Here is a 20,670-nt window from a genome sequence, read left to right on the forward strand (position 1 = left end):
ACTTGGTAAGCTGGTAAACTATGTCTGCTTTCTTTTAGTCCTGATCAGAAAACATTCCCCTTCAAAATTAGTCTTGAAGTTATATTGAAAACAAATCACCATCCCCGCCACCTATACTCGCACGTGGGAAATTAGTATTGCTATTCAAATTAAACCTCACAACCAACCGACATGGCATTTTGTCGTGCATGTACACATATTATCAATAAAGATATGTATTCTCTTTTCGTTATATTTACCCCAATTTCCAAGAATGCTTTACTAATATATCAATCTGCATGTGAACTGAAAACACTGATTGGTGTTGGAGTTCTCACGTGAAAGGTGGGGGAGAAGCTTACGTTACGTATCGCTATGACATGTAACGAAACTAACTTATCGGCATCTTTAACATAAAAGAAGCCAGAAAATAATGACAAACAACATAATAATATATCATATGAAAATTAAAAATGTAATTGGATATTTAATATTGAAAAGAAATTTCGAATGCAACTGTTTGACCATTTTCAACTTCAGGGGAAAGACTTGTACTGTCTTTCTTCAAGATAGAAATACACCCCGACAGAACATTATTAAAATTGGATCCAACTATTCAGTTAACTTCGTGGATTTTACTACTTTGTGACATCGACTGTGACATGATTTCAAACTCGCGGGTGCAAGTATATTATCCCAATACACACACCAATACATATTATACATGGCTAGCTGAAAAATCTCTATCAGTTGAAAAATATATCAGAACCGGCTAACCTATAAACGAAAAAAAGCTCTTGGAAATATTTCTACTTCCAATACAAGTGAACACAATGCAGAGGAGCAGCGAAAAATATGCGCCAGATTTCTCTCAGCCCGGGGGATACCCAGCCCACGGGGGACATCCCGGATACCACTCAGGACACCCCGGGTATCCACCCGTTATTAACCAGGTACATTCATCATTAACAAGCTGTACCTTTGGGGTGGGTTTCTGTTTTTGATTATTGTAGAAATGCACTCTATATGCGTGTGTGCGTGCGCGCGCGTGTGTGTGCGCGCGCGGGAGTGATTTGATTTGATGACAAAGGCAGCATTGTTTTATGTGCAGATAACCCATGTATCTAAACCGGAACCCATTCAGCTGTTGATTGACATATAATATTCTCCGATTTTTTTTCATCTTCTTCCGAAACCTCTTAATTGTATGTATTTACTCGATTCATCACATGTGAGTCAGCATTCGTGAAGTATTCCACTCCGAACAGTTAGCACGTTCACGGTTAACCGTCCGAAAGTGATTGGTCTGGTGTTAACCTATAATTTCAGCCTTCGACCGTGCAATCGACGAATGTAGTTGTGAACGCAGGTGGTCCCGGCGCCAGGAAGCGGCCCTGGTCCACCCAGATATGCGCCTGCATGGAGGACGTTAGCGGATGTAAGTCAATTATACTATGATTATAAGTACATTCCGTGACCGAGAGCGTAACATAGGTAAATACCAACTGGGGCGTATGGTGTTTTGCGGAAACGAGGTTTACCAAGTTTCCGATGAACACGGATGAACCTATCTTACACGAGCGGCCATGGAAGTTCTTTTTCTCACACCTCAGTTAAACAGAATATATGTAGATTGTTTTAATTCATTTTTTTTACATACGGGGTTCAGTTTATCTTTGCCCCCTGGTAATATAAGGATTTCTAGCATGGCAAAATATTTTGATCTACTTATCTAGGTTGGGAGAAAAATCTTACATGGTAAACGCATGAAAACAGTTGCGTGGAAAATAACGTAATTTTGGAAAACAAATCGGATAGCTTTAAGAAATCCTTTTTATCAGTTCCTCAGTTGGATCACAAGTTGACAAAATCATTATAGAACGGTACTAGTCGTTGTTGCAAAGGTCGTGAATGTGCTAAATAAGTATCTTATTACTTTATCCAGTATAAAGTAATTTATGTAGGCACTTATTGTAGTTTCTGTATTATTTTTGTACAATATCATATGGTCCACCAAAAATGCATACAGTAACTTTTTATAACCCGCAAACGTGTACTTCTTCGCCGCCACAGGTCTGTGCGCCATGTGTTGTTTCCCGTGCATGATGATGACGATGGCTACCCGGATGGATGAATTTTGTTGTATGCCCTTCCTCGTCCCTAACGCCCTCTTTCCCATGCGCGTCCAGGTCCGGGCTGCCAACAGGATTAAGGTTCGTACGCATATATTCAATACTCAGTGCCTTGCCTGTTTATTACTAAACGATAGTACGGTATTGTATTTTACGCTTTCAAGAGTATTTCATTGGTAACCGCGACGGAACTTTCATGAAAATAGTTTAGCTTGTCGTTTTTAATAAGTTTGAGTCGAGGGTTCATGTAGCGAGCTAAAACGCTTTAAATGATCAACCTTGAACGATAACTTAAGTTGAGATAAAGCTTAGTACGTGTATCACCGCGCACGCACACACGCACACGCACGCACACGCACACGCACACACACGTGTTTTAAGTTCCATAACTCTGCCTAAAAAAGATATGGCCTTTGATCAACTGACCTAAGAATCAGCTTCTATAGAGAGAGGATCTGTCACGAGTCGTCATGTAATACAGTATGTTCCTGTAAAAAAATCATGAACAACGTGAACATGATAAAGACCTACCTGTTTTACCTGCTCTGATGATGAGCCGAATACCAAAAAACAAACCCACAGAACAATGACATTTCCCGCGTTTCATGCCCTGTATAAAGGTAATATTTGGTTACTGAATAAATGGAAGCGATGGACGTTTTGAGAATGTTTTTTTATGAAATCAAGAGGAAATAGATCTGTCACGAGTCGTCATATAACACACAGATGTATTCAACGAGTCCAGGCAATTTATAGTGAGCAAGCTTACTAACAAATTCCCAGGACGGACTACTGTCCAGGTTATTTTTATATCCAATAATAATAACCAAATTTCATTTGCGCTGATGATGAACCGAATACCACAAACTGATGAAGTAATGCCATTCCCGCGCTGCATGCATTGCATAAATGTAATGTCTGTTTGAATACAGAAAGTGACAAACTTTTTTAGAATGTTTTTTTTATGAAATCAAAAGGAAATATCATGTTTCCCTCTTATGATTTATATGGCAAATGAACTACTTTTATCAACTCTTTTTTTTATCGGAAAAAGAAATAAACGCGTGATTTGCTGGAATATTACCAATTAAGTAATTTTAGTTATCAAATAAAATTGTTTACAAACATGCGGACTGTTATTGTAATGTTACGCATGTGAATACAGAAAAATACGTGATGGTTATATTAAAGCTGCACTCTCACTGATTGACCGTTTTGACCACTTGTTATTTTCTGTCTTCGAATGAACCAATTGTTACGTTAATGTCTGGACACCAGTGATAGACTGCTGACAAAAGATGAGTTTTATATATTTACGTTCGAAAAGTGGTGTTTTATGGTTAAAGACGTTACAAATGCTTCAAGAAAAATGAGTTCTTCGGCAGTTTTCGAAACAATTGAGATCTGTTATTTTGTGATTTTTTTTATAACTGAATTGATTAAATTGATGCCAAAATCAGCTCATTCTGTGACAAAAACAACAAAATAAAAGTCAAAACTGATCATTAATCTGTGAGAGTGCAGCTTTAAACCGGAATGTATAACATGATAATTTTAAATATTGTCGATGTCGTTTCAGGGGACTATCTGCAGGGATTGTGTGATGACGACATGCTGTACATTGTGTGCCGCGTGTCAACTCAAAAGGGAACTCGACAACATCGACGCGCGAAAACCCTCGACCGATCTCTGAAGTCGACTTTCTCCCAGAAAATTACCGAACACTGAGACTAACGTCATCCTGGTGGACACCTCGACACACAATACCCTTTCGGTGCACTGATTCAATAAAGTTCGTTGTGACGCCATAATTTGTAATTTATAATTGCTTTTTCAGACATGTTTTTTGTTGTTCATCGTGTATCCGGATATTTTTACGGCGGATATACGATGACAGTATATGTATCACATTTCAAATTCCATTTACATATGTTAAAACGATTCATTTGAAAATAAATATTTTCAATCATTGTATCTTCCATTTCTCATTCAATTCAGCTTGTCCATGTGGGTTTTTAAAAAAAAAAACTATTGTCATAAATCATTGTTGTCGTCGTCGTCAGTATTGTCGGGGGTTTATCGCCGTGCGGACACTTTGGCCAAAAGAGAATTGTTTTAAACGTAATTCAACATGTTCAAAATGACATTGAAATTGATTGCAAGTCCGGAAACCCGCAACTGAATATTTGTTGAATTATCATGCGCGCCCCTAAGTCGATGAGTGTCACAGCTTCGTCCACTACATTGAAACTGTGACTTATCGTTTTATAATTCACGGGTGAAATTTGGCGTTCATAAAAAAACGGAACTGAAATACGACTTTGGAGAAGTTCTTTTGCTTTCATCAAACAAGTGAGAGGAGCTCGGACGTTTGTATATATTAGTCATACCGTATTTTGTCAAATCTATATGAATACTATAGAACAAAAGATGACTCGTCGTTTTATAATTCACGGGTGAAATTTGGCGTTCATGAAAAACGGTACTGAAATAAGATTTTGGAGAAGTTTTTTTTCTTTCATCAAACAAGTGAAAGGAGCTCGGACGTTGGTATATTTTAGTGATACCGTATTTTGTCAAATCTATATGAATACTATAGAAAAAAATATCGTTGAAAAAAAGGCAAATTCATATTACCTAGCTTCATTCAGAATATATAAACATACAACAAAAAAATATTTTGAACATTAAAGACATCAAACAGCATGGTTAAAACCTACAGGCGGGGTATTCATACATTAAGTTGATTCATTTTGTTGTACATATCATTTTACGATATCACGAAGAAGACGAAGGGACGAAGAAGAGCATAATTTGTGTAGATCCAGGATCTGACCGTAAGGACACGTATATTGGTATAATATAAGCCCAATACCCTCCGATCCCTGTTTAGTCGAAGAAAGTACTTTCTGGTGTCTGCCATACATGTGCAAAATTAAACATATACTTTAATTTTTAATTTAACATAATAAAGACTGGCAATAGCAAGGCTATGCATGGCCTATGTTCTTTACTCGTATCATGCCGACATATTAATAAATTATACTTCTCGGATCGCGTTGTCGAATAAGCTTGGTACACTATACGATCTGCTTCATTGAGTAATGTAGTGTTCCGGGGTTGCAATCTATGTTCGGTACCAGCCGACTATCATTTTGGGACCGTTTCTTTCGGGAACGTTTTGCCTGTTTACAAAAGCTTGATTGACTCTTACACAAAATGAATTGATAATGAAGAAAAATATAAAGAACACAGTTATTTATAATTGCCCAAAACCTGTTTGAGTGTTTATGGTGTTTTAATACTTGATGTTATTGACACAGTTTTAATAGCGCTACAATTTAAATCGATTAAAAGAAAAAAAATAGCAAGTGAAATCAAGCATAGCCAAAAGTTGTCAAAATGCTGAAGGTATTTTTTGTTGTTAAAAGTAAAGTTTTAATGACAATTTCTCTGTGTGGCGCCTTATAATTGAATAATGATTTAATAATTGTTATAAATACATCCAAAAGAATACAATATGTCATATAAAAAAAGGAATTAATTGATTATTTTGGGGCATCAGAGGGTGGGGTAACAATTATTCTACATATAGTAAACAAAGACTAAAAATAGTAATAGGACGTAACGTTTTTTTCTAAAATAAATTGCATACAATTAGTTTAAAATAAAACACTTTTGTCTTAATATTTGCGTGGTTGCTTAGATGATTGTTAGTATTTAGAATTAGACTGTCCAAATAAGGATAAACAGATTCAGGAAAGTGCTGAATTAACTGATTATAATAAAATCTACTAAATATCAACAATGTTAGTGATCAATTAATCAAATCTTATTTATTGGAAACATTTTTCATGCTTTTTCAAAAATTGCACAATGGTTTTATTTGAAAAAAGTTGTTTCACCTTGTTTTCTTAGTCTAAAATAATAGACATGTTAAACGGGATTCTTCCAATCCCTAACGTCTAAACGGGTTTGTGCAAAACCCGGGGTTGTTTTGAAAAATATTGAAATTGTATTAAGTGGAGTATTTTATGGTTTTAAGGTTTATATTCATATTTTACCATGTAAGTGAAAAGTTATTTTGCACAAAACAAGCACTTAAAGCATTAAAACACATTATTTACCTTTCCAATAAAACGAAAGTTGACTAACACAGACAACAATTATGCCTAGCGGAAGAACTTGACCTAATCGTAATAATTCGGCCACGTCCGACAGTTTTCGAGATAGACCTCGTAAATACAAACGTAACAGTTCGGCCATGGCCGAAATGTTCCGATTGTTTAAAAACTGTGCCTTGAAGCCTGGCAGGTGCCCGTCATGTATAAATCAATATGTTTTGACAGTAAGAAATGAAAAAAACGCATCAAACTCATAATTATTAGTAGGATATGACATTTTTATGTATGGATGGAACTGATATAAAATAACGTAATCTGGTAATATTTCTTGTTTTTATGATATTTTTTAGATGCTAAATGCTTTAACCCGAAATCCCGATCGGAATAACTACCCACTTTTGATACTAAACAACGTGAAGGATTTGCCATATCAAAAATCGTAACAAAAGTCCGAAAACATACAATTATTTGGACTACTTGTTTTCTCAACAAATTTCTGACAGTTGATATTTGAAAAAACATATAATTCCCTATTATGCCAATCTCTTCAATCCTCATGCCCCAATGATGTTTTGTCTGACAACAGTGTACAAGTATGTTTAACTGTTTTTCAAGATAGTACACTAATGCAAAATACCATATTACATTACTGAATAATTGTATGATAAAGTTTATTTTAAATACAAAACTGAAAGGTATGAAATAAATTCCTTTACCAAACATATGGTTAAAAAGCACTACCATACTACCTTTTTAAGTCATCGAAACTGACTGACCACATATATGTATATATATGCTACAGAACCAAACAGTTTGAACAACACAAGGATATCTCATTGTGGCCTCAGTCATATAACTCTTAAGTCTCTCCAACAAAAGAAATTAACCTTTATATAGTGAAAATACTGTGACATCATTGCTTATTCTTTTCTGTAAACATGATCTGATTGCCTTAACAAAAAAAAATCCACAAATCAAATTTGTTGGCTATTAAATCGTTGGGTGCCTGTCATTTTAAATTATGTACACTTTAATATAAAGGATAAAGTTGATGCCTTAAATTCTTGTATAAAGCTGTTTACTGAAAGAAGCGTTGTGCATGGAATAAGTTTCAATTCGTCTGTTTCTTTTTACAGCAAGGTCAGTCTCAGTTTGAAGAGAAATGGCCATCAATGAGGCCATCTGTATTGAAATTACTTCGACAAGAACCAGTCACACGATCAGAGTGGCATGATCTTTTTTGGTGAGTGTTCATCAATTTTTTTTGTACCAAATTATTTTAGCTTGATGATATAGAAAGCTAAGAGCTTATTTAAACACTCTAAATTTCACTTCTTAGGTAAAACTTGCCAGTATGTAATGTCCATGTGAGAGGCCACATGAATGTTCCCCAAATAGGGATCAAACCCCTTACCTTTTGGTCGGGAGGCAGGCACTCTACCTCTGAGCCATCCCGTCCAAGAGTATATTTTGTATTGAATGACCACAAATTTGATATTCTTATATCATAAATGATATTATAAATACTAATTATGTGATATATTGCACTAAGTACATAAACCCATGCTATTCAACGTACACTTTGCAACTCTATTCATTTGTAACATCAGGTCAAGTGTTATTACACTAGTTGTAATATCAAAAATATATATTAAAATGTTTATACTTTTATCCTGGCAACCTCATTTATTATATAAATGCATTAAACTGTTTAATACTTTACTTGTATTGAATTTGTCATTATATTAACTTATGATAATTAAAAAAAAAATTGACACTTTTTGAAACTGAAATCAGTCTGGCTTGGTCAAAATTGGTCTAGACCGGCAGGCTTGGTCAAAATTGGTCTAGACCGGCAGGCTTGGTCAAAATTGGTCTAGACTGGCAAATTGGTCTAGACCAGCAAATTGGTCTAGACCAGCAAATTGCCTGTTTTTAGAAGCCCTGATAATTATGTATGAAATGTTGTAAGATTGTTTTATTCCTCAACTTTATTTCCATGTGTCCGGCTCAATAACTCTTGTCCGGGCTGTAACTTTCCCTTGTATGGACATATTTTAAAATAACTTGTCAAATGTGTTTGGCATACCAAGACGACGTGTCGCGTGCAAGACCCCTGTCCCTACCTCTAAGGTCAAGGTCACACTTAGTGTTTATTCACATAGGAATGCTGCATATAAGGACATAGAGTATAGGTTGTCGTGTCCGGGCTGTAACTTTCCCTTGTAAGAACATATTTTAAAATAAATTGCCACATGTGTTTGGCATACCAAGACGACATGTCACGTGCAAGAACCGTGTCCCTACCTCTAAGGTCAAGGTCACAATTAGGTGTTTATTCACAATGGAATGCTGAACACAAGGACATAAGAATGTAGGTTGTCAAATATGGGTTGTATTTTTTTATGTTCAGAGGCAATTTAAAATAACTTGCCATATGTATTTGTTTGATCTTTAACTTTTCATGTACTGACCTTGTTCATAGGTCAATGTCACATTCGGGGGCATTAGTCACATACTGTGACAGCACTTGTTATAATCTAGGATTGTACCACTACTGATGTTTTTTATAAACATAGTCATTTTGTAAAAAAACATAAATTTGAGTTGATAAGCTCAGTTGTACTTTGCAGGGCTGTGCATTCTGTGTGTCTGTGGGATGACAAAGGGCCCCAGAAAGTTTACCAGGCTCTACAAGACGACATCTTGGAGTTTATCAAGCATGCTCAAACTGTAAGCCCCTCCATATCACAAATAAGTCATGCTGGAAGTTTGAAAATAGTTGGATGAATTGTTCAGAAGAAAGTTAATTATGATAACATTTAAATGTTATTTGTGAGTATAAAAGCATTGTTACATGTATTCAGAATTTTGCACTGTCTCAAGCTTATACATATTGTACATTTAAGTGTTTGAATTGAAAGATATGTTTTCCACAGTACCTATTACAACAGGTTATATTAGGTAAAAGCTACATCAATATTTCTCAATAGTAATCAAAAGTGATGCAGTATGAATGAATGCTACCCAAACATTATCTGCGTGTTTGCAGAGGGTGCTCCACAACCAGGAAGATTCTGCATTATTGAAGGCCTACATAGCAGAATGGGGCAAATTTTTCACACAGTGTGACTACCTTCCCAAACCCTTCATGCAGCTGGAGACGTCCCTGGCCAGCAAGACTCACACACCCATGCAGAAAAAGCCTCAGGGGGATGAAAGCATTGTTAGGAAGGTAAGCAAAACATTTGTCAGCCTTTAAAACACTGCTTTGTGTTGAAGTTTAGTGTACTTCTTTTAGCATTATAATGAGCTTTCACTGAAGTAAGTCTTATACCAGTTTTTTGAATTTCGTTTATGAAATGAGTGAGAGTATTATTATAATTTTCAAATCCCCCTTGTTGATGATACCGTTGTTTTATATGCAATGTTATGCATATACATATGATTTAGATTTGCTGTAAGCAATGTAAAGTAACACTCTCTGTTTTGAATTTGTTTATGTCAACGAATAAACAAAGAAATAATTGATGTAATTTCGGCCTCTTGAAAGATTCCGGTAACCCTACCACTTGATAGAAAAAACTGTTAACAAAAATTATAGCTCTATTCCTTTTTACCAAAACATTAATTCTGACAAATTCCAATGTAGTGATTAATTTTGTTTATGATTTTTATGTTGCATAAAATCTCCCCAATAGTATTTGTCTACATATATGGTATGAATCCCAATTACACAATGTACCAGTTTAAATCCTCTTATTAAAATTTCAGGACAGTTTAAGACAGATACATGTAGCATCACAAACTGCAACTTAAACAAAACTGTAATGTATATGTAAAATTTAAATGCCTGAAAACTTACTTCATTTGGTGATATATGTCCTTAAATGCTTCAGAAGTAAGGTTCTGTAACGGGTTTCATTGGTAAACATTGTTTATTTCTGTGGCAGTTGATGTAGATGTAATAGATTTATATGTGATATCTCCCTTGTAGTTGATGCTGGACAGCTGGAACCAGTCAATCTTCTCAAACATCAAGCAGCGGCTGCAGGACAGTGCCATGAAGCTTGTGCACGCGGAGAGAAACGGCGAGGCGTTCGACTCACAGCTTGTCATTGGAGTACGGGAGTCATATGGTATGGGAGGCCAGGAGTGCTATGAAAAATGTGAAAGTGCAGTGTTGGGACATTGTTTTCATTAAAAAGTTTTGAAAATATTCCGTTCATGGTTTAATTGAAAAGTCCTGTCTTGCTAGTTGACTGTTTTTAATTGAGAATAATTTATTAATTTATTTGTATACTCAATATTTACTTTGTGAATAACTATAATGACTGGTTATGTTGAACAGTGTTCATGCCTCATTTCAGTGAATCTCAGTTCAGATATAGAAGACAAATTAAAAATCTACAGAGAAAACTTTGAGAGAGCCTATTTAGAAGCTACAAAGTCTTTCTACAAGTTAAAGGTAAAATAAACTAAAAGACAGGTACCGGTATATTACATTTGTTTGCTTACTTGACAACTTTATAAGGACCTTTTGTAGCTTGTTATCGTTATTTTATTCGTAAAAGTAGTTAAAAAGTTGTTTCAATTTTATATTTAATTGTATGTACACTAAAAACTTATACTTACTGTCATTTACTTTATTAGTACATCAATAATTATGTTGTACATGTAAATGTATTGTGATGATGTTAACACTGCCCCATTTTTGTTTGGTTGTAGGCCCCCCAGTATCTGCAGGCGAATGGCGTTCAGAACTACATGCGTTATGCAGATGCCAAGTTGAAGGAGGAGGAGGGGCGGGCCCGTAGATACCTCGAGACAGGGTGGGGATGTACATCAGTCACTGCGGTGAGTTCAGGGATGAAGAGCCTGGCAAATATGAGAGAGTTTGTGTTGTAGGGATATTTGTAATGTAAGGTATACTACATTGCATATGATGTTGAAGTTCTAAATCATGAATTATAGTAAAGTATACCCAAACAAGTAGGACCAATCTGCATTAGCAATTATTCTTGTTTATACAGAAGCCTTTCCCTAATTGGGTGTGTCAAAATCAGATTTTAGCCTCCAATATCATTTTCTTTGAAGGGAAAGATAGAATTGAGCAGCTATAGACATTAAAGGAGAGGACAAACATTTATTTTGTTAAAATTGACTTAACTTTGACAAGATATGCAAATTATAATTTGCAGGAGGTGGCTATTTAAAGTGGTTATGAGTCAAAATTTATCTAATTAATATGCATGAATAAATATTATCTTTATAAGTCAGCATATTAACAATTGTTTTTTTCTGTGATAAAAAACATTCCATATGCAACACAGATTTACATTGTATTTTTTTTTTTTGCATTATGAAGTTAAAATTTAAAATATAATGGCAGAAAGCCTTTCTGAATTCATTAATAGTAATGAATTATAATGAAAACTTAAAATACCAAATACCTCTTACTTCATTATAGATTTGGAAAATTAAGTTTAAAGTTTGGTTTAATCATCTAGTTCAATTAGGGGATTAGAACAAATCAGGATTGCTGTTTCTTAAAGGTGTGTTGAATCATTCATGCAAGTGTAGTGACAATGAATGTATTGTTTGTCTACAGCTGACAGAGTGTTGTGTGAATGTGCTGGTGACGGCCTTCAAGGAGACGATCCTCCAGGAGTGTGCCCAAATGATCCGCAGCAATGAGACTGAAAGTAAGTAATAACTGCCACGGGCAATTAAGGGATCATGCTAAAAACAGGGAGAAATGTTATAAATATTTCAGGTCAAGTTTGACCCTACAGTGTTTATAATGAAAGTGACCGATTGAAGAGACATGTTTTATGAAATCACTTTAGCTAGATCCCATGCATGGTTTTAATTATATCATAGATGATTTGAAAAAATATTCATTTCTTCTTTTTAATTTGATAAAAAAAAATTAAAACTAACGACATGTAGCAGTACTCCTATGAATTATATCTTCTTTTTTCATTTTTTAACTGACTATAGTTATGTGATATTCCAATGACAGCTTGCAGAGGTGCAGTTTATATTCATTTTAATTGAATTCTTATACAATTACTTGGCATCAAATTTTTGAACAAGCCCTGCTATAAAGAATTCAGAATTTGAGCAAGCCCGAAAGACATTTTACCAGTGCAGGGCTTGCGGGCTAGTTTTAATTTCGACATTGATCAGATTTTACAAGACCTCAAGGCCCGTACTGTCAGTGCCTGGTTCACTTATATTGATGTCATCTATCATTACCTGTTTACAGAATTACGTCTAATGTTCACACTGATGGACAGGGTGCCTGACGGTATTGGGCCAATGTTACACGACCTAGAGGCTCATGTGGTAAACCAGGGACTTGCTGACATGATCGCAGCTGCTGACATCATTACTTCTGTATGTATCTCCTGTTTATCTCATATCATTGTGGGGACGAAAATCACTAAAAATTCAACTCTTGGTGTAGTAAACAGCTATTTGCACATGTATAGTACCATATGCTGTGATTTCATGACTGATAAATTAGTCACAGCTGTATTTTTGCCAATATATGTGTTTACAACACATTGCTGTTCAAACTGAATTAAAAATAACTTGAAAAGATATCCTGTATACAGAAACAAATTTTACCATCATGGCATAGAGAATTACCAATCTTGTGGAAAAGGCCATAAATAACAAAAAATCATCACAATAGTATGTCTGAATTTGAAAAAGTCTATAGTATTCTACAGATAATGCTTTTGATGACAGACAGTCACATATAAGTTATGATTGATTGTTACTATCTTGCAGGATTCGGAGAAGTATGTAGAACAGCTGCTGGAGCTGTTTAACCGGTTCAGTGCTCTCGTGCACGAAGCTTTCAACGACGACCCCAGGTTCCTCACAGCTAGGGACAAGGCTTACAAAAACGTGGTCAACGATACAAGTGTCTTTAAACTGGAGATACCTATCAAAAATAAAGGGTAATGTAAAATGATGTCCTGCATTTCAGAATCACCTGACTTTGAACATTTGTAGCAGATGTTCAAGATTTTGTACAAATGATGATGGTGCTTACTTGTATCCATGTGTTTGAATATAATATCAAATGCATAAGGTTTTTAAAGTTTGTTCAGGTAAAAAAGAGCTTTTACAGTCAAACTCAGTGCTGGCTAGTGAGATACAATGAGATAAACACATGGAATTGTGTTAAGCTGTTTGCTATCAAGTGTTTTCAACCATTTGTCATGCAACAGTATTTTAGCAGAGAGTACCAGATAGGTATAGGTATATCTATCTATTTTAATTGAGGTGGTTGCTGAGGTAAGAATGCTCTAGCTACGAGTTATGGGTACGATCACATAGTGCTATGATCATGAAAATCACGTACATTGTTAAAACCTTTGAGTGAATATTTCAGTGTGGGAACAAAGACCCAACCAGAATCCAAGTGCCCTGAGCTGCTGGCTAACTACTGTGATATGCTTCTGAGAAAAACACCGCTCAGCAAAAAACTCACATCAGAAGAAGTGGAAAAGAAACTAAGAGATGTGGTTTGTACATTTTGTAATGGTTCACTAAATGTTCTGTCGTTTTTATACGCCCTTTCATTGAACGGGACTTCTCATAGTATTACCTGCGGCGTGCACACTGGCAGTGTCCTGTATGTTGTCTGGTCAATAACTTGAGAAGCCTTTGTCCAATCATTACCAAATTTTGCTAGAATGTGTATTGGCACATCCTTGAACAAGTTTGATAACATGCCATATTGCTGTAGTCACTTGAGAGTAATCACCCTTTTATTATAGAATTCCCTAAAATCAGTCTTGGCCGTCAATAACTTTAGAAGCATTTGTCAAATCATCACCAAATTTAGAACACCAGCCATACCAGTTTAGTCACTCAAGAGCTATTGCCCTTTATTTCTAGAAATTACCTAAAGTTGGTCTTGTCTGTACAATAACTTAAGAAGCATTTGTCCTATCATCACCAAATTTGGTCAGAATATGAATGGGCATAATATCTTGGTCCGATTCGATAACCAGCCATATCACCTGAGTCACTCTGGCGGTATGATACTTGATTTCGCAAAAACTGTATTTACTGTTTCCGCTCTCTAAAACTAAATTAGGACGAACAATTTTGTGACAGTTGGCACTCTTGTTGTGATTGATCTATGAATGTTGATGCAAAAGTTTCACATATGATTTATCACATGTAAAGTTACTTTAGTGCATGTTGCTTTTATATTTCATAACCTATTAAGGACTTTTATTCAAGACATTTATTAGTTGATCAGTGATGTTATTTGCCACATTAAACTTTGTTTAACCCACTTTGCTGTCATGATTATGCCCCTACATTTGTGTTATGTCTAGTTGCTGGTGCTGAAGTATGTACAGAACAAGGATGTGTTCATGCGTTACCACAAAGCCCATCTCACACGACGCCTCATCCTTGACACCTCAGCTGACAACGAGAAGGAGGAGAACATGGTAGAGTGGCTCCGGGTATGTATGTTGGTTATACTAGCAGTTTGTATAATAAATATGATATTTTCTACGAAATTGAGTCCTGTGGAGGCATTCACATTATCATCAGAAATCAAATTTTAACACATGATTGTATAATGAAATACAAGTTTTGACTGTAAGATTTAAATTGATATCATTTTCACCAAAAATCTTAACAGCACTGATTGTCAACTTATGTGGCACAATGCGTTGTAAAAATGATCATCCCACTTTCACCTCTGCAGGACTCATTTTCGCAGACAATGTCTCAATTACTGACTAATAGTGTTAATATAAAAATAGTTTTTAATTCTTTTGTGAATTATAAAAAATTATATCCGATATAATATCTTAATAAATCGAAGCTACTGGTATGAACCTCTTATATATATATTGTCAAATTAAGGAAACTAGGAGGTACAACTTGAAACATCAATTACCAGTAACATGTGTGCCAGACTTGTTAATCGTTCTTGTTATCTGACCTTGCAGGAGGTTGGTATGCCAGCAGACTACGTGAACAAGCTGGCACGGATGTTCCAGGATATCAAGGTCAGCGAGGACCTCAATGTGGAGTTCAAGGATGCACACAGGAACAACAATGAGTACATTGCTGGTATGGACAATTTTACTTGTCATAGTAAATATATATTAATATATCTTCAAGCGCTCTTTCATCTACAAGGTGCTTAGAAGAAAAGATGAAAAATATTATGGGAACATGGATGTAACTTACTGTTGTTTTTGTATAAACTAAGCTCTATCTACTACTATGATTATGGAAGAATCGTCACTGACACTACTGAATCAATAATTTCATGTTTAATGTATATTTTAGTGGAAATTCTTTGTCATTTACCTGTTAATAGGTGTTCTAATATGCATTGATTGTCTGTGAGCTTCCTGTAACTATTGCTTTGTTGGCTAGATTCTATCAACATCAAGATCCTGAATGCCGGTGCATGGGCGCGGTCTAGTGACCGTCTGTCCGTCTCACTGCCGATGGAGCTGGAGGATTACATCCCACAGGTGGAGGACTTCTACCGACAAAAACACAGCGGCCGCAAGCTTCAGTGGCACCATCTTATGTCAAATGGCATTGTGAGTAACTGATAGGGCTTGAATTATAACATTTTAATGTGGTTTTATCATCAAAATATGCTTAATGAGATTTTTGAGTGCATAGACTCTTGATTAAGGTCAGTATTTTACTAGAGAAAAACTATTCTTCAGGTTTTACTGAATAAAGATACGGTATCATTAAATGATCCATTTAACTAAATCCATTAAGGCCTTCTTTACTGTTGAAGAACTGTAGTTAAAAAAATAAATAGTTTCTTAAACACTTAGTGAAAATGTACTTGAACATTTATTATCCTGTACAGATCACGTTCAATAACGATGTTGGCCGCTATGATGTGGAGGTGACCACATTCCAGATGGGCGTATTGTTTGCCTGGAACCAGAGGCCCAAAGACAAAATCTCCTACGAAAGTCTGAAACTAGCTACAGAGCTGCCAGATGCAGAGTTGAGAAGAACTCTTTGGGTTAGTGTAGCATAAAAATCTGTTTGACTGTTTTATTTTCTGTCTTTAATATTTAAATAGTTTTGAGTATTTCAAATCGTACGCATGGAAACCAGGTATTACACTTGGCATTTATCAATTTTGTAACTGTTTATACTTATTTTCATTTATGGATAATTATATGTTTTATCGAAATATTATGTTTTTAGTAATATAAGGATTGGCTGCTTTTTAAGTATATATTTTGTATCATTTGAAATCCTTCAGTCGCTGGTGGCATTCCCGAAGATCAGGCGACAGGTGCTTGTGTGTCCGGGCGAGGTGAAGTCTCCCAAGGACATTACAGATGGGACAGAATTCTGGGTGAATCAGGAGTTTGCTTTGATGTAAGTTCACACAATAGTGGTATTTCTTTTCCACATTCCTGTCATATCTTTCCCCACAGACTGAACCTTTGTGATTTGAAGTAAAACCCATATCATTTTCACAAAAATGCACTTTCATGCAGTGATCTCAATTTTCCTGTCAAGAAGGCATTTTAGGTTTTGATCTATTGAAGTTATTTATAGTCTGTATGTTTTCAAAGTATTGCCAAGCCTTTATGCTTGGTTTTTATTGTGCAAAAGCTTGAATCTTGTCCATAAAGGATGAATGAACTTTGGTACACATGTTGCAAGAGTTTGAGAAAATCTGAAAGGCCCATAGCTCTGGCTTTGATGTTTGTTTAGTTATTCCCCTTGTTTGACTGGAAATACAACAGTTAAGCTATGGTGTTTACATGCAGCACTTTGTTATTGGGAACACTGATTTATATTATATCGGAGTGGTTACTTAATGCTGTGTTCTCATTACAGTAAGAATGGGAAAGTTCAAAAGCGTGGGAAGTTGAACCTGATTGGTCGACTGCAGCTCTCAACGGAAAAGAGTAAGGAGGAGGACAATGAGGGCATCATGCAGCTCCGTATCCTCCGTGTACAGGTTTGTTACATGATGTCTATAGATCATGCATATTTTATAATATTAAGTTTGTTTGTTTTCACAAAATCTTGTTAGAGTGCGGTTGTGTTTACATGGTTGGTGGCAGCAGCAGAATCATGCACAGAAATAAACTTTTCGTTGACCTTACAAGCGGTCATAACTGACAACCTGTCTAAATTCACATAAAACTTAGTACAAATGTTACCAGTGATGATAAACATTATAGCCAAGGCCAATAAATCTGCCTCAAAATAATTCATTTATGGCTTAGACCAGGTCACTATTTCTTGAAAGTTCTCAAAAGAAAACAGGCTTAAATAGCCAATTTCATGAAGCCAAATTTTTTAATAAAATTTGATTTTACTAAATAACATTTAGTTTTATTGTGAATATCAGGAAGAAAATTTCTTTTTATAAGGGACTTAACATAAAGTGAGAAATCGGAGCCAGCTCAGAAAAACAGATTGTTCGCATCTGCGAGCAGCATCAATAATACATGTCCACCAGTAGCTGTCTCTGTCTTAAACTATGTGTTATGTTTGTGTTACATAGCTGTAACATTTATTGATAGTATTTTTTATATTTTTCAGGAAGCAATAGTGAAAATAATGAAGATGAGGAAAAAGATCACCAACGCAGCACTTCAAACTGAACTTGTAGAAATCCTGAAAAATATGTTCTTACCATCAAAGAAACTTATAAAAGAACAAATTGAGTGGTTAATAGAGCACAAGTACATGAGAAGGGACGAGGACAATATTAATCTATTTATTTATATGTCTTAAAACATTGATTCCTTCCAGGTGTTGTTCCTTGCTCCAAGCATGCATCATTTCTAACCAGAGTTAGGATTTTATGTGCCAAATCTGAGTTATCCAATCAGGTGCAAGATTCAGGGTGAGGCATCCAATGAAATGGTGTTGTCCTGGGATACCATGTAATAGCCAATCAAAATGCTTTACTTATGGCCAGTCAGGTCTGGTATCTGATGTGTGTTCATTGGCCATCAAGATTGGATTCTTCAAGCGCTTGTAGCAAATAGTTTGGCCATGTTATAACTGGAGAGTTTGAGCAGGTTTTTTGTTGAAGGCAAAATGCCAATTGTTATATATTACTTTCAATACTTGTACAGTCAGCAGAATTCAGGCATACTCAATTTGTCACATGTTTCCATTTCTTACTCATTCAGACAGTGAAGGGATTTTTTATCTGTTGATTTTATTGAAGCACGACCAAAAGATCCTATTCATCACTTTTTAACAAGATTACTCACTTATATAGTTTTCATTCCTAGCAATATGCCTCATCTCATACCAACTTGAAGGAAAGGAATGTTTCAGTCTTTATGTTTATGTATAGTAGAAACATATGTTATTAAAGACATTACTGGTAGCCTAGAATTAGTCTTTCAGTGACTTAAAACTGCCTTAACAAAACAGTTTTAAGGTATTCCACCCCTAACAGCGAGGAATTAGAACTAAAAATTCTCAGAAAGCAATTCAGTTTTTATATCATGAACATCTTTTGCTTCTGGAATGTAGTATTTCATATTAATTGATCTTTTAAATTACTGTCAAAACCAGTATTCACAATAAGGTTTATAAAGTACTATATAACTGAGCTGTAATACAGGTAACTTGAATAAAGTATGAAGTTGAAATCAAGTTTATTGAGACAGCAGAGTTGCCATAGAGACAGAAAAGATTACTTATGTTACTGTAACTGATGATACACGTTTTTGATGAAATAATTGAGATTTCTAGAAGTGATAAAAAGCTTTCATAAATTAAATGCAGCATACACTTTGAATAATTGTCAATGTATAAATCAAGACTTGAAGGAAAGGAATGTATAAGGCGCTTAATTGATCTGAATATATTTTACCAACATTAAAAGAATACAGTTGTAGGTAATTGATATAAGGTTTCGGTAAAATCATTATAAAAAAAAAGGAAAAAGTGAGTCAGGCATTAAACTATAAAAACTAGGCTGCTTGGCGCCCTTTCCTTACAAAAGAAGCATGTGTCACATCATTCTATTGTTAAAAGTAAATTAAATTTTTGGCGGTTGTCAATGGTTACAAAATGCTTTGACATACTCAGTGGAATCTTAAAACACATTTATTTGGAAGATAAAAAACCTTGTATTAAGAAATAGTGTATCTGTGTAGAAGTTGTATACAATTTTAAAATATCAAATTGCAGGAAAATGACAGCAAATTGTTTTCCGATCCGAATTCCCTAAATCAAGCGGCATGAAATCCGAAGTTTCATGGAAACAATTGATATCGTTACGGGTAGATTACCTTAAATATTAGTTTCATTTCAGTATTGGATGATGACATACTGTGTAATCATTTATATTCGTGAGCATGAAATTTGATGGGTTTTCGAAAAAGGACAATTTTGTTGTTCGGATTTTCATTATTTGATTAAATAAATGTGATCCTAAAGCATCTCCAAATTCAGGTTATGCCTATCTTGTGCTATCTTTGATCTACGTCATGGCAGTTTAAGATAAATTCTACAGTTGGACAATATGCTAATTAGCACAGTTAGCCTTGTCAATTATCGCTTGATTGGTAAAATAAGGGTCATAAATAAAGATGCACCCACATCATTGATATAAAATAGTGAAACCTTTGATCGTCAATTAAGGATTTTTGCAAACCAAAAAACTTTATACTGTTTTACATAGGCAGTTTAATTTGAGAACTCAAGGTCTAATTTTTGTTGGGATTTTGAATTCATGGATAACCCAACCCATGAAAACCGCAAAAATTTATGTCCGACGCATATTAATGATTTCACAGTAAATAAAATATTTTCACTTCATCGAGCATTCCTATGAAAATTTTAATACCCACTCTCATTTCTCCTTCATGTGTTCTACAGAACTTGTGGAGCAATGGTATATTATGAACACACCCTGTTGACTGATAACTCTGCTGCATTGTGAGCTTCATATAGCTCACTTTAATTTGCCCTATATTCCAAGTTGTATCACTGTTACCATCACAAAGTACTGGTAGCATATGGCATTTAATAAATTATTGAAAACAAATATGGACATGCTTTTTAATGCACTTTGTTTACAGCTATGGGCCCAGCCATGGTAGGTTATTTGATTTATTGAACAATGAACTTAAGAAGCATGTGTTAGCAAAATGTTGTGAAAAATTATTGCCATACATGAACTATAGACAGCATTTTGCCATAGAATTGCTCGATGTTATTTTATACTTGATGGTATGATATTTCAATAAAATTACACCATTAACTATTTCTTTTCCTATTTTGTTTCTCTTTACATTAAATTATTTATCTTGAAGGTGAACAAGAGGTGATGTGCATATTATCAAATTATGTTCCTGTTAAATGATGTTTCAGAGTTATGGCTCTTCTAATGTCTATAGAGTATGATGTAG

The 20,670-nt window shown here is 35.0% G+C and overlaps 2 protein-coding genes across 2 annotated transcripts; both read left to right on the top strand.

The window, feature by feature from the left end:
* Positions 1 to 1,211: 1,211 nt before the first annotated feature.
* LOC128239314 (placenta-specific gene 8 protein-like) lies at positions 1,212 to 4,080 on the top strand. The gene is made up of 3 exons (XM_052955912.1): positions 1,212 to 1,417; positions 2,053 to 2,192; positions 3,691 to 4,080. The coding sequence occupies exons 1-3, from the start codon at positions 1,399 to 1,401 to the stop codon at positions 3,802 to 3,804; spliced, it is 273 nt and encodes a 90-aa protein (XP_052811872.1). The 5' UTR covers positions 1,212 to 1,398; the 3' UTR covers positions 3,805 to 4,080.
* A 1,235-nt stretch (positions 4,081 to 5,315) lies between these two features.
* LOC128239146 (cullin-5-like) lies at positions 5,316 to 20,522 on the top strand. Its single transcript, XM_052955641.1, has 18 exons — positions 5,316 to 5,522; positions 7,372 to 7,478; positions 8,869 to 8,968; positions 9,288 to 9,470; positions 10,233 to 10,374; positions 10,606 to 10,703; positions 10,964 to 11,092; positions 11,847 to 11,940; positions 12,507 to 12,637; positions 13,037 to 13,209; positions 13,647 to 13,779; positions 14,605 to 14,736; positions 15,232 to 15,355; positions 15,668 to 15,840; positions 16,125 to 16,286; positions 16,533 to 16,651; positions 17,120 to 17,243; positions 17,834 to 20,522. The coding sequence occupies exons 1-18, from the start codon at positions 5,514 to 5,516 to the stop codon at positions 18,026 to 18,028; spliced, it is 2,328 nt and encodes a 775-aa protein (XP_052811601.1). The 5' UTR covers positions 5,316 to 5,513; the 3' UTR covers positions 18,029 to 20,522.
* Positions 20,523 to 20,670: the final 148 nt, after the last annotated feature.

Source organism: Mya arenaria, chromosome 6 (genome assembly GCF_026914265.1).
Source record: "Mya arenaria isolate MELC-2E11 chromosome 6, ASM2691426v1".
NCBI classification, from domain to species: Eukaryota; Metazoa; Mollusca; class Bivalvia; order Myida; family Myidae; genus Mya; species Mya arenaria.

Excerpts from the sequence above, each read along its gene's own strand:
- LOC128239314 (XM_052955912.1), top strand. Across the intron at positions 2,193-3,690 it reads GGGCTGCCAACAGGATTAAG|GGGACTATCTGCAGGGATTG; the intron begins GTTCGTACGCAT and ends ATGTCGTTTCAG.
- LOC128239146 (XM_052955641.1), top strand. Across the intron at positions 9,471-10,232 it reads ATGAAAGCATTGTTAGGAAG|TTGATGCTGGACAGCTGGAA; the intron begins GTAAGCAAAACA and ends TCTCCCTTGTAG. Across the intron at positions 13,780-14,604 it reads AAAAGAAACTAAGAGATGTG|TTGCTGGTGCTGAAGTATGT; the intron begins GTTTGTACATTT and ends TGTTATGTCTAG.